At 37.8% G+C, this 12500-nt stretch overlaps 1 protein-coding gene across 4 annotated transcripts in view; it reads right to left on the reverse strand.

Moving 5' to 3' along the window:
- Positions 1-12500, reverse strand: part of LOC133585516 (casein kinase II subunit alpha) — a 184156-nt gene that overhangs the window by 147107 nt on the left and 24549 nt on the right. For 2 of the 4 annotated variants that reach the window (XM_061937828.2, XM_061937830.2), the window contains 3 exons: positions 11798-11946; positions 8025-8117; positions 259-3525 (listed from right to left, as the gene is read on the reverse strand). In XM_061937828.2, the coding sequence (XP_061793812.1) occupies positions 3407-3525; positions 8025-8117; positions 11798-11946 (361 nt within the window). In that variant the 3' untranslated portion in view covers positions 259-3406. Of the gene's footprint in view, positions 1-258; positions 3526-8024; positions 8118-11082; positions 11683-11797; positions 11947-12500 lie in introns of those variants that run through there. The other 2 variants (XR_012050327.1, XM_061937829.2) reach the window with 2 other exon arrangements.

Genomic DNA, 12500 nt, shown 5'->3' on the forward strand with positions numbered 1-12500 from the left:
AGGAATGGAACTAGTATGGTCTAGGAATGGAACTAGTATGGTCTAGGAATGGAACTAGTATAGTCTAGGAATTGAACTAGTATGGTCTAAGAATGGAACTAGTAGTGTCTAAGAATGGAACTAGTAGTGTCTAGGAATGGAACTAGTATAGTCTAGGAATGGAACTAGTATGGTCTAGGAAGTGAAACAGTTGAATGGGGACACCTTCAGTTCCGGAGGAGTGTAACGGACTGTGAGACAAAAGCCACCTGATAAATAAAAGGCTTTATTTACACAAATCTTGGCAAACGCTCGTCTCTTACATGAGGACATAAAAATATATACATGGTGTCGAGACTCAACATGTAGGATTTCTTTGCATTTGACACGTTTAGAAAAGATGTAAAACATGTCTTTCAAGTGCTGATGTAAAACAAGTCTTCCTTGGAATCCATCAGCTTTTTGTCGCACATCAACAATGCAATAAAATGTTCAACTTCACCCACAAAGGGGGGGTGGCCTCCCAACTAAATACAAACTAATCACCTGCCAGCCAAACATTCAAGTGAATATTTTAGCACACGTCCCCAAACCTAGGAGTAGAAACAAGCAGCTCCCCCTGGTGGACAATGTTGGCATACATTATTGTGTGAATGCTCCAAAACATTCACACATGGTTTTCTACACCAAAATTCATCTATTTATTCAACTTCTTCTACTTCTTTTTTGGCGCGCTCTACCTTCCACATTGTTCATCCGATTACAACCGTTCCAACTTCAAACTGTTCAGCCTATTTGGGAATCGCGGTCTTCCCCTTGACAAATTCCCAAAATTCCCAGATTTCCCCAAATTCCAGTTTTTCCGGGACATTTTTCCCATTCAAAATGAATTGGCCATTTTTCAAACTTCCACCATTTCCACATTTTTCAACCGATTCAAACCATTCCACCTTCAACACATTCCACTCATCCTGCACATTCAAACTATTATTTTTTCAAGTTAAAAAAAATTCCACGAATTCCCAGAATTCCCGTTTTTTCAAACCCTTTTTTGACCCTTTTTTCTGGTAACTACTCCTTCCACATTTTTCAACCCACTTCAACCGTTCCACCGTCAAAACATTTCTTTTAATCAGGACAAAAAACAAATTTGTTTTTCGAACTGGAAAAATTCCTGGTTTTCCCGAAACTCCAGGAATTCATTAAGACCATTTTTCAATTAAAAATGTTACTACTTCAACATTTCTCGACCGATTTGAAAAATTCCAACACCAACCATTCATTCAGACTATTCAAATTCCCAAATTTTGGGGACATTTCCGTTGAAATCAATGGGACAGTCTTCAAAGTTCCACAACTACCACATGTTTCATCTGATTCAAACGGTTCCAACTTCAAAATATTCAGCCTGTTCGGGAATTGTGTGCACTTACTTCAGCAATTCTAAAACATCCATCCATCCATTTTCTACCGCTTATTCCCTTTGGGGTCGCTGGAGCCTATCTCAGCTACAATCGGGCAATTCTAAAACAAATTCCAGGAATTCAGCTCAAGGTCAGCATTGGAGCATTCACACACAATTCCTTCAGGAATTGCCTCATCTAGTTAAATTACTTCTTCTTCTTCTCCAGATTTTGGCGCACTCTACCTTCAATATTTTTCACCAGATTCAAACCGTTCCAACTTCAAACTGTTCAGCCTATTCGGGAATCGCGGGCTTTTCTTTGAAAAATTAAAAAAATTCCCAGATTTCCCAGAATTCCAGGTTTTCCAGGACATTTTTCCCATTCATCAATCCCAATTATCAATCCATTCAATCCATTTCTCAATTAAAAATGTTACTACTTCAACATGTTTTGACCCATTTGAAAAATTCCAACACCAACCATTTCAACTAATTCAGACCATTCAAGTTTTTTTTACCATTTAAAAAAAAAAAATCCCGCTTATCCCGAAATTCCCAAATTTTTGGGAAATTTCCATTGAAGTCAATGGGACATTCTTCAAAGTTCCACAACTCCCACATTATTCATCTGATTCAAACTGTTCCAACTTCAAAATATTCAGCCTGTTCGGGAATTGTGTGCTCTTACTTTAGCAATTCTAAAAAAAAAATTCCAGGATTTCAGCTCAAGGTCAGCATTGGAGCATTCACACACAATTCCTTCAGGAATTGCCTCATCGAGTTAAACTACTTAGTCTTCTTCTTCTCCAGATTTGGGCTTTTCCTTGAAAAATTAAAAAAATTCCCAGATTTCCCAGAATTCCAGGTTTTCCGGGATATTTTTCCCATTCAAACTTTCCCCATTTCCACATTTTTCAACCGATTCAAACCATTCCACCTTCAACACATTCCACCAACTTAGACATTCAAACTAATATTTTTACAAGTAAAAAAAAAAATCCAGGAATTCCCGTTTTTTCAAACCCTTTTTTTCTGGGGACTACTCCTTCCACATTTTTCAACCCACTTCAACCGTTCCACCGTCAAAACATTCCTCTTAATCATGACAAAGTTGTTTTTCGAACTGGAAAAATTCCCGGTTTTCCCAAAACTCCAGGAATTCGTTAAGACAATTTCTCATTAAAAAATGTTACTACTTCAACATTTCTCGACCGATTTGAAAAATTCCAACACCAACCATTTCAATTTATTCAGACCATTCAAATTTTTTACCATTCAAAAAAAAATTCCCGCTTTTCCCGAAATTCCCAAATTTGGGGGAAATTCCCATTGAAATCAATGGGACATTCTTCAAAGTTCCACAACTCCCACATTTTTCACCTGATTCAAATGGTTCCAACTTCAAAAATTCAGCCTGTTCGGGAATTGTGTGCTCTTACTTCAGCAATTCTAAAAAATTTTTCCAGGATTTCAGTTCAACGTCAGCATTGGAGCATTCACACGCAATTCCTTCTGGAATTGCATCATCTAGTTCGTATTGTGTTCTCGCCCCTTTACTTTTCTACATTTAAAAAAAACAAAAAAACAATACCCCCAGTGTTTGTCCGCCTTTAACTCCTCCAAAATAAAAGCATTCTCTTCTTTCTCGCAATGAACGCAGTAAACTTTGGTTATGTCTCGAAATCATTCAAAAGCAGCATATGCGAATACTGTAACCATGACGACCAGCATCCCCTTCAGCAAATGTAAAAGATGTGCTCTTTTTTTTTGGTCCAAGTGATGAACGTCTACACCGGAACACGTTTATGTCGACGTCTGCGCTTGTTGTAATGAGACGTCAACACGTTTCATAGAAATGATCGTATTGTGTCTGGATGTCGACATAAGCGGGCACTTTTTCATAATGATTGACGAGTTGGTCGACATAAACGTGTTCCTTTTGTATGGATGTCATCACTCATAGAGAAGTCACATGATCGCGCCAAATGGAGCTGGTGGAGTTACGGCTGTCTGATGATGATGTCACTGTGGGGCCCCTGGGGTGGCGGCCACAGAGGAGCTGAGAGTGTTGGTGGGGGTGGACAACACGGGCGAGCCGGTGAGTGTACCCAAGGCAGTGGAAGCTGGCAAGGCAGAAATCCCTGCAGGACGACAAACATCGATATCATTTCATCTGCTAGTAATAATAATAATGATAACAATAATCACAACAATAACTTCACTACTGATGTAACACTGAAGCTGCGTGACGGAATGTTCCAGCCAGACGGTGACTCCACACTCTAAGCAACAAAGGAGTGGGGAAAAACATTTTTTAAAAAGCTAAACGTTCTTCTTCCACATAACATCTGCGGAACTAAAACTGAAAGTTGCCAATCGACAGCCCCAAAACCTTCTTCGATTAAAAACTATATTGGAAGAAAGTTTGCACGTCATTATTTTGTAAGAGGAAACCGACAAAAATCGTTAATTTTTGAGAATCACATTTCCTTTGTTGACTGTTTTGTTCCTACTAAGTGGTCAACTTTAACTTAAAAAAGAAAAGTTAATCTTAAGAAAATGTATGAATAACTTTTTAGCAACCATTAAGTTGTCATTAGGGGTAAATGTCAGCTTTTTAAAGGGTACTTCAACACGTGTACTTTATTATCATATATGTAAGTATTTTGGGGTAATCTAATAATTAATGCACGGATGAGATGTGAATATCAAAATATGGCTTAATCACTTTTTGGCAACCACCAAGTTGTTGTTTAGGGTAGAGTTCAGCTTTTTAAAGGGTATTTTAACATGTAAACAGTATATTATGTACTTTATTATCATATAAGTAACTCTCTTAAAAGTAATCTAATAAATATACATACAGATGAGATGTATCAATATCAATACATCACTTTAGAATCCCTTTATGGCAACCACTAAGATGTCATTTGGGTAGATTTCAGCTTTTTAAATGGTACTCGAACATGTAAACCGTACAGTACGTACTTTATTTGTGGGATCTGAGCCAAGGAACTCGTTGTGGCTTGTGCAGCCCTTTGAGACATTTGTGATTAAGAGCTATATAAGTAAACTTTGATGATTGATTGATGAATAGTAATGAAGAGTCATGAATGATAGTGAAGAATCATGAAAAGTCATGAAAAGTTGTGAAGACTCTTGAATAGTTGGGAAGAGTCGGGAATTGTTAGGAAGTATAAAAAGAATAGTTATGAAGAGATGTCTTGTGATGAATAGTTGTGAAGAGTCATCAATATTTATAAAGACTCTTGAATAGTTATGTTGGTAATAGTTGGTAATAAATATTGGGAAGAGTCATACATAGTTATGAAGAGTCTTAGTTATAAATAGTTGCAAAGATTTTAAAAGTTATGAAGAGTCATGAATAGTTACTAAGAGTACTGAATAGTTATGAAGTGTTATATATATGAAACATGACTAGGAGTTATGAATAGTTTGTTAAAGATTTATGAATAGTTATGAAGATATAAAGAGTCATGAATTGTTGTGAACCGTCATGAAGAGTATTGGTTATGAACAGTTGTGAAGAGTTCTAAATAGTTGTGAAGAATCATGAATATTTATGAAGTCTTGGTTATGAATAGTTGTGAGGAATCATGAATATTTATCAAGTCTTGACTACTGATGAAGAGTCTTGGTAATGAATAGTTGTGAAGAGTCTTAGTCATGGTGAAGAGTCATGAATAGTTATGAAGAGTGCTAGAGAGTTATGAATAATGTGAAGAGTCATGAACAGTTATGAAGAGTCTTGAATAGGTATGAGTAGTTGTGAAGCGTCTTAAATAGTTATGAAAAGTCTTAAACAAGTGTTGGAGGAGTCATAAAAAGTTATGAAGAGTCCATCCATCCATCCATTTTCTACCGCTTATTCCCTTTTGGGGTCGCGGGGGGTGCTGGAGCCTATCTCAGCTACAATCGGGCGGAAGGTGGGGTACACCCTGGACAAGTCGCCACCTCATCGCAGGACCAACACAGATAGACAGACAACATTCACACTCACATTCACACACTAGGGCCAATTTAGTGTTGCCAATCAACCTATCCCCAGGTGCATGTCTTTGGAGGTGGGAGGAAGCCGGAGTACCCGGAGGGAACCCACGCAGTCACGGGGAGAACATGCAAACTCCACACAGAAAGATCCCGAGCCCGGGATTGAACCCAAGACTACTCAGGACCTTCGTATTGTGAGGCAGATGCACTAACCCCTCTTCCACCGTGCTGCCCGTTATGAAGAGTCGTAGTTATAAATACTTGCGAAGATTGTATAAATTATGAAGAGTCATGAATAGTTATTAAGAGTACTGAATAGTTATGAAGTGTTATTAATAGATATAAAACGTCATTAGGAGTTATGAATAGTTTTTAAAAGATTTAAGAATAGTTATGAAGATATAAAGAGTCATGAATTGTTGTGAACCGTCATGAAGAGTCTTGGTTATGAACAGTTGTGAAGAGTTCTAAATAGTTGTGAAGAATCATGAATATTTATGAAGTCTGGTTATGAATAGTTGTGAGGAATCATGAATATTTATCAAGTCTTGACTACTGATGAAGAGTCTTGGGAATGAATAGTTGTGAAGAGTCTTAGTTATGAATAGTTGTGAAGAGTCTTAGTTATGAATAGTTGTGAAGAGGCATGAATGGTTTTAGGAGTTTTAAAGAGTTATGAATAAATGTGAAGAGTCATGAACAGTTATGAAGGGTCTTGGCTATGAATAGTTGTGAAGAGTCATAACTAGTTTTGAAGAGTCTTGAATAGGTATGAGTACCGGTAGTTGTGAAGCATTTTAATTAGTTATGAAGAGTCTTAAACAAATGTTGGGAAGAGTCATAAATAGTTTTAAAGAGTTTTGAATAAATGTGAAGAGTCATGGACCGTTTTAAAGAGTTTTGAATAAATGTGAAGAGTAATGAATAGTTTTAAAGAGTTATAAATAGTTTTAAAGAGTTATGAATAAATGTGAAGAGTCATGAATAGATTTAAAGAGTTTTGAATAAATGTGAAGAGTCATGAATAGATTTAAAGAGTTTTGAATAAATGTGAAGAGTCATGAATAGTTTTAAAGAGTTATAAATAGTTTTAAAGGGTTATGAATAAATGTTAGAGTCATGAATAGTTTTAAAGAGTTATAAATAGTTTTAAAGAGTTATGAATATATGTGAAGAGCCATGAATAGTTTTAAAGAGTTATGAATGAATGTGAAGAGTCATGAATAGATATAAAGAGTTATGAAAAAATGTGAACAGTCATGAATAGTTTTAAAGAGTTATGAATTGTGGGTAGAGTCATGAATACATTTAAAGAGTTATGAATAAATGTGAAAAGTCATGAATAGTTTTAAAGAGTTATGAATAAATGTGAAGAGTCATGAATACATATAAAGAGTTATGAAAAAATGTGAACAGTCATGAATAGTTTTAAAGAGTTATGAATTGTGGGAAGAGTCATGAGTAGTTTTAAAGAGTTGTGAATAAATGTGAAGAGTCATGAATAGATATAAAGAGTTATGAAAAAATGTGAACAGTGATGAATAGTTTTAAAGAGTTATGAATTGTGGGTTGAGTCATGAATAGATTTAAAGAGTTATGAATAAATGTGAAAAGTCATGAATAGTTTTAAAGAGTTATGAATAAATGTGGAGAGTAATGAATAGTTTTAAAGAGTTATGAATTGTGGGAAGAGTCATGAATAGATTTAAAGTGTTATGAATAAATGTGAAGAGTCATGAATAGATTTATAGAGTCATGAATAGATTTATAGTGTTATGAATAAATGTGAAGAGTCATGAATAGTTTTAAAGAGGTATGAATCAATGTTAAAGAGTCATGAATAGTTTTAAAGAGTTATGAAAAAGTGTGAAGAGTCATGAATAGTTTTAAAGGGTTATGAATAAATGTTAAAGAGTCATGAATAGTTTTATTTTAAAGAGTTATGAAAAAATGTGTAGAGTCATGAATAGTTTTAAAGAGTTATGAATAAATGTGAAGAGTCATGAATAGTTATGAAGAGTTTTGGTCATGAATAATTGTAAAAAGTCATAGTTTCGAAGAGTCTTGAATAGGTGTGAGTAATCGTGAAGCGTTTTAAATCGTTATGAAGAGTCTTAAACATAAATAGATGTGAAGAAACAAACAATTATGAATACTTGCGATTCTGAAGAGTTTTAAAACAATATGAATATTTATGCAGAGCAGTTTGAGTGCGGCACATATAACTTCTGTTTTAGTGAAATTGTGTTGAAAATGTTAAATAGACTTTTCACAAGATGATATTATTGCAGTTATCATAAATAACTGGAGGGAGGAAGGATGTATACAAAACATATATGGTGCTTATTGTGACTTTGAGCTTGCAGTTGTTAAAGCATGTTTGTAATATTCATGATACTTTCTGCCATTTCCTCCATGAATATTTTGTACTTTTAAACCAGAGGAATGTAGTTATCATTCAACAGTAGAAGCAGAATTACAGTAGTCATCACAAACCAGTCTGGTAACATTCGTGTTTGCTCGTCATGAGCATTGTTTGTATGAAAGCACACCTTTCAGTAGATTATCCTTTTCCGTTGATGATATGTAAATAGAACATTTCAGGCAAACAAGGTAAACAAGTTCTTACCAGTGATCATGTTGGCCGTGCTAACAGTCGGGTTCCCACTGGGCAGGTTGGCAGCTCCAGCTCCACTGCGAGACTGCTCCTTTAAAATGGGCACTGCGGAACAACGATTATTTTCAATAAACTTCCGTGCTAAAATATTCCTATTATGAATCATACCTTTCAGCAATTGTTCCTCAACCCTCAGGTGTGTATTTACAGTACATGTATTTGGAATTTTCAGCACAGTAGGGATGAAGAACAGGACTACAAACCAAGCCACTAAAAACGAAACTGCAAACTTTCCAAAACAAGCTGGTGAGACTCCTGCTCAACCTCCCATACAGGACTCACCTAACTCAAGCCCACTTTACCAAATTAGGATGGTTTAGAGTTGAGGAAAGAGTACACCAAATTGCAATGTGCCTGGTATTCAAATTACTCAGAGAAACTGTCCCCAAGTACCTGTCCAACTATTTCACCAGAGTAAGCGATGCTCACAGGTTCTACACGAGAGGGAGTCCCTCAGACCTCGTCCCCCCCAAATTCAAGACTCTCATGGGAAAAAATGCATTCCACTATTTTGCCACCACACAGTGGAATGCACTACCAACAGACCTTAAAATTCGAACTTCCCAACTAAATTTTAAAACTGCCATAAAATCATGGCTCAGCTCAACCTCTACCTGATCTGAACCAAAATTGATCCCCAGCAACTCTTCGAAGCATCAAACAGGTTTATATGTGATTATAATGTATATATATTTATATGTGGTTTATATATATTTACATGTGGTTATAGTCTATATATATTTTCTCATTCTGTTTTGCACACTCTTGGAGTCAACATGTGCACAGTCATGTACGTAGTGTATATACCTCCTCTTCACAAAACTGTTGCAGTGCAGCAATATTCTTTGGACGTCTGGTGTGAATCGCTCTCTTGAAGTCATGCCACAGCATCTCAATCGGGTTGAGGTCAGGACTCTGACTGGGCCACTCCAGAAGGCGTATTTTCTTCTGTTGAAGCCATTCTGTTGTTGATTTACTTCTATGCTTGGGGTTGCTGTCCTTTTGCATTACACATCCTATGTTGAGCTTCAGTTGGCGGAAAGATGTTTTTAAGTTTTCCTGCAAAATGTCTTGATGCACTTGGGAATTCCTTTTTCCCATCGATGAAAGCAATCCATCCAGGCCCCGAGGCAGCCCCAAACCATGATGCCACCTCAACCATATTTCACAGTTGGGATGAGGTCTTGATATTGGTGTGCTGTGTCTTTTTTCCTCCACACATCAGTGTGTTCCTTCCCAACAACTCAATTTTGATTTAATCTCTCCACAGAATATTTTGCCAATAGTGCTGTGGAACCCCCAGGCGCTCTTTTGCAAACTTCAAACGCGCAGCAATGTTTTTTTACGGACAGCAGTGGCTTCCTCTGTGGTGTCCTTCCATGAACCCCATTCTTGTTCAATGTTTTACGTATTGTAGATTTGTCAACGATAATGTCAGCATGTGCCAGAGATTTCTGCAAGTCTTTAGCTGACACTCTAGGATTCTTCTTCACCTTACTGAGCATTCTGCGCTGTGCTCTCACAGTCATCTTTACAGGTCGACCACGCTGAACTTTCTCCATTTGTAGACGAGGCTTTTAGAGATACTTTTGTAACCTTTTCCAGCTTACAATTCTTGATCGTAGATCTTCTGTGAGCTCTTTTGTGTGTAAGCATAGTTCACATCAAGCAATGCTTCTTGAGAACAGCACACTTATCACAACTGTGTTTTTATTGGGTAGAGCAGCTTTGACCAACATATATGATCTCGTCACATTGATGAGACTCCATGGTGTCTGAGTCCTGGCTCCAATCAGCTCTAGGATAAGTCATTAGCCTAGGGGTGAAAACCTATTATTTTTTGTGTGGTATTATTTTAGCAGACTGCTTTTGTCTGTTGTTGTGGCTTGGATGAAGATTAAAAAACATTTTATGACCAATTTATGCATAAATCCAAGTAATTCCAAAGGGTTCACATACTTTTTCTTGCAACTTTATACAGTGGTACCTCAGTTAAAGGTGATAATTATTTCCGGAAGTAAGCCAAACATGCATTAACTGAAGCAGTAGGAAAGCATGCAAGGCCAAATAATCCGTTCCACACCCAACTATGTTAACACATAACACCAGTGACGTGCGGTGAGGTTCATGGCTGGTGAGGCACTGACTTCATCACAGTCAGATTTACAAACATATGAACCCTAAAGAGTATCTTATTCACCATTTGATTGGCAGCAGTTAACGGGTTATGTTTAAAAGCTCATACCAGCATTCTTCCCTGCTTGGCACTCAGCATCAAGGGTTGGAATTGGGGGTTAAATCACCAAAAATTATTCCCGGGCGCGGCGCCGCTGCTGCCCACTGCTCCCTCTCACATCGCAGGGGGTGAGCAAGGGGATGGGTCAAATGCAGAGGACAAATTTCACCACACCTAGTGTGTGTGTGACAATCATTGGTACTTTAACTTTACACATACAAACTGTAGCACACAAAAAAGCACATTTAATAAAAAAAAACCTTATTATGGTCTTACCTTTACTTATAAGTGCGGGAACAGTGGTGTTCGTGTTGGAGGAGTTGTGAATGAATGAAATATGAAATCCGTGCTGCAGTCTGCAGGTGTACCTAATGTTGTGTCCCTGCAGTCGTTCACGGCTCCTCCGGCGCGAGCATTGTTGTTTTTGCACTTTTTGGCTTCTTGTTAAGTGACTTTTTTTGGGTGGATTCGGTCTTGCACGTGAAGGGTTTGGGTGTGGGCTTTGGTTGGTGTGGCGCTCCCGTCGGGGGGTGCATTCTGCGGCGGGGGTGCATTAACCGGCACCAGGAGGCGGGATTACTGCGAGCCTCAGCCAGTCCGTCTTCGCAGCAGTTTTATGATTGCTCAGCACAAGAAATACTTTACACACATACAGTTGTTGACAAAATACACTGTACATTATATACCTCGGCTAACTAAACTATGGAAATGTATAATATAATTCATATAGCAATACGGTCTCACTGCACAGCAGGCCAGCAGTTAGCAGAGTCCGCAATCCATGGTGAGGCACAACTGAGTGACGTGCCTCAACTGGCTGCTGATCACCGCACCATCTCTTCTCAGTATTTGAACGGCAAATATGAAAATTCAGCAATTTTTAATACAAATAATCTAAAACTGGTGAAGTTAAATGGAAAATAACTTTATAGCAGGTGGGGCCTCACCTGCCTCCAGTGACCGCACGTCACTACAAAACACTTTTATTATACAACAGTTAACATGCAGAAAACAATGACAGACAACTACAAATGGCTCATGGAAAGGACAAATTAACATTTAACTTTCAGTGAACACTTGTAGACAAACACCAGAAGGGTGGAGTAAAAAACGGAAAGAGGAGGTGGAGATAATTAGTGTTGGGCGTGTGATTCATGATTGCTGGGTAACCAAGCCTTAATATCAACGCACCAGAAGTAAAAGATTATAACGCACATTATTGGCCGCTAAGAGACAAATAAACGCTAACCATAACCGAGGCAACATTTTGGCAAAGTTTTTGTCATTACCTTGGATATTCGTTAACTGAGGCACCACTGTACTTGGGAAAGAGTGCACATTAGTGATCATCAGTGATGAGCTGGTCTGCCACATCTGTCAACAAAATAAGTGCACACTAACAAGAACCCTCTTTTGATGCAGCAGTTTAGGGCTAAAAGTAGTCCAATCATTTCAACTCCTCATTGAATGACGGCATGTGGGAGCTTACAGAAGTACGGGTGATCCATGGCCTCGCGGGCAGTCAGCCGGGCCTGGTGATCGTAGCGCAACAGTTTATCCAGGAAATCCAGGGCTTCAGGGCTGACCAGATGCTGGTTTTCAATGTGGACAAAACGCTCCCACCGCTTACGAGAATGCCTGAAGGACAACAACAAAGAAGATATTTAATGTTGGGTAGAAGCCATTTATTTTCATCGCATTCTCTACCAGGGGAGGAACGCTTCACTCAATCCACAGTTTGATCTTGACACGGTTTTGGCACACAGTTTTCAGTTCGGTGTACATTGTACATTTCTTTCTAACACCCCAAAATACCAGAAAACTAGGGATGTTATGCTACTGACTCTGATCATCCATGAGTGAGATCAGCCAATACTAATACCGATGTTTGTACACCAATATATATCGACATGTATTAACTGTACATTTTCTATGTGTTTTGGTGAGTGCTATCGACAGTTTAACAACGTCAACCCAATATTAGACTTAGACTTAGACAAACTTTATTACCGTATTTTTCGGACTATAAGTCGCAGTTTTTTTCATAGTTTGTTGAGTGTTTAAGGGGTGCTACTTAAACTTAGGAACGACTTATGTGTGAAATTATTAACACATTACCGTAAAATATCCAATTTTATTATTTAGCTCATTCACGTAAGAGACTAGACGTATAAGATTTAATCGGATTTAGA

Source organism: Nerophis lumbriciformis, linkage group LG03, assembly GCF_033978685.3.
Source record: "Nerophis lumbriciformis linkage group LG03, RoL_Nlum_v2.1, whole genome shotgun sequence".
Taxonomy (NCBI): Eukaryota; Metazoa; Chordata; class Actinopteri; order Syngnathiformes; family Syngnathidae; genus Nerophis; species Nerophis lumbriciformis.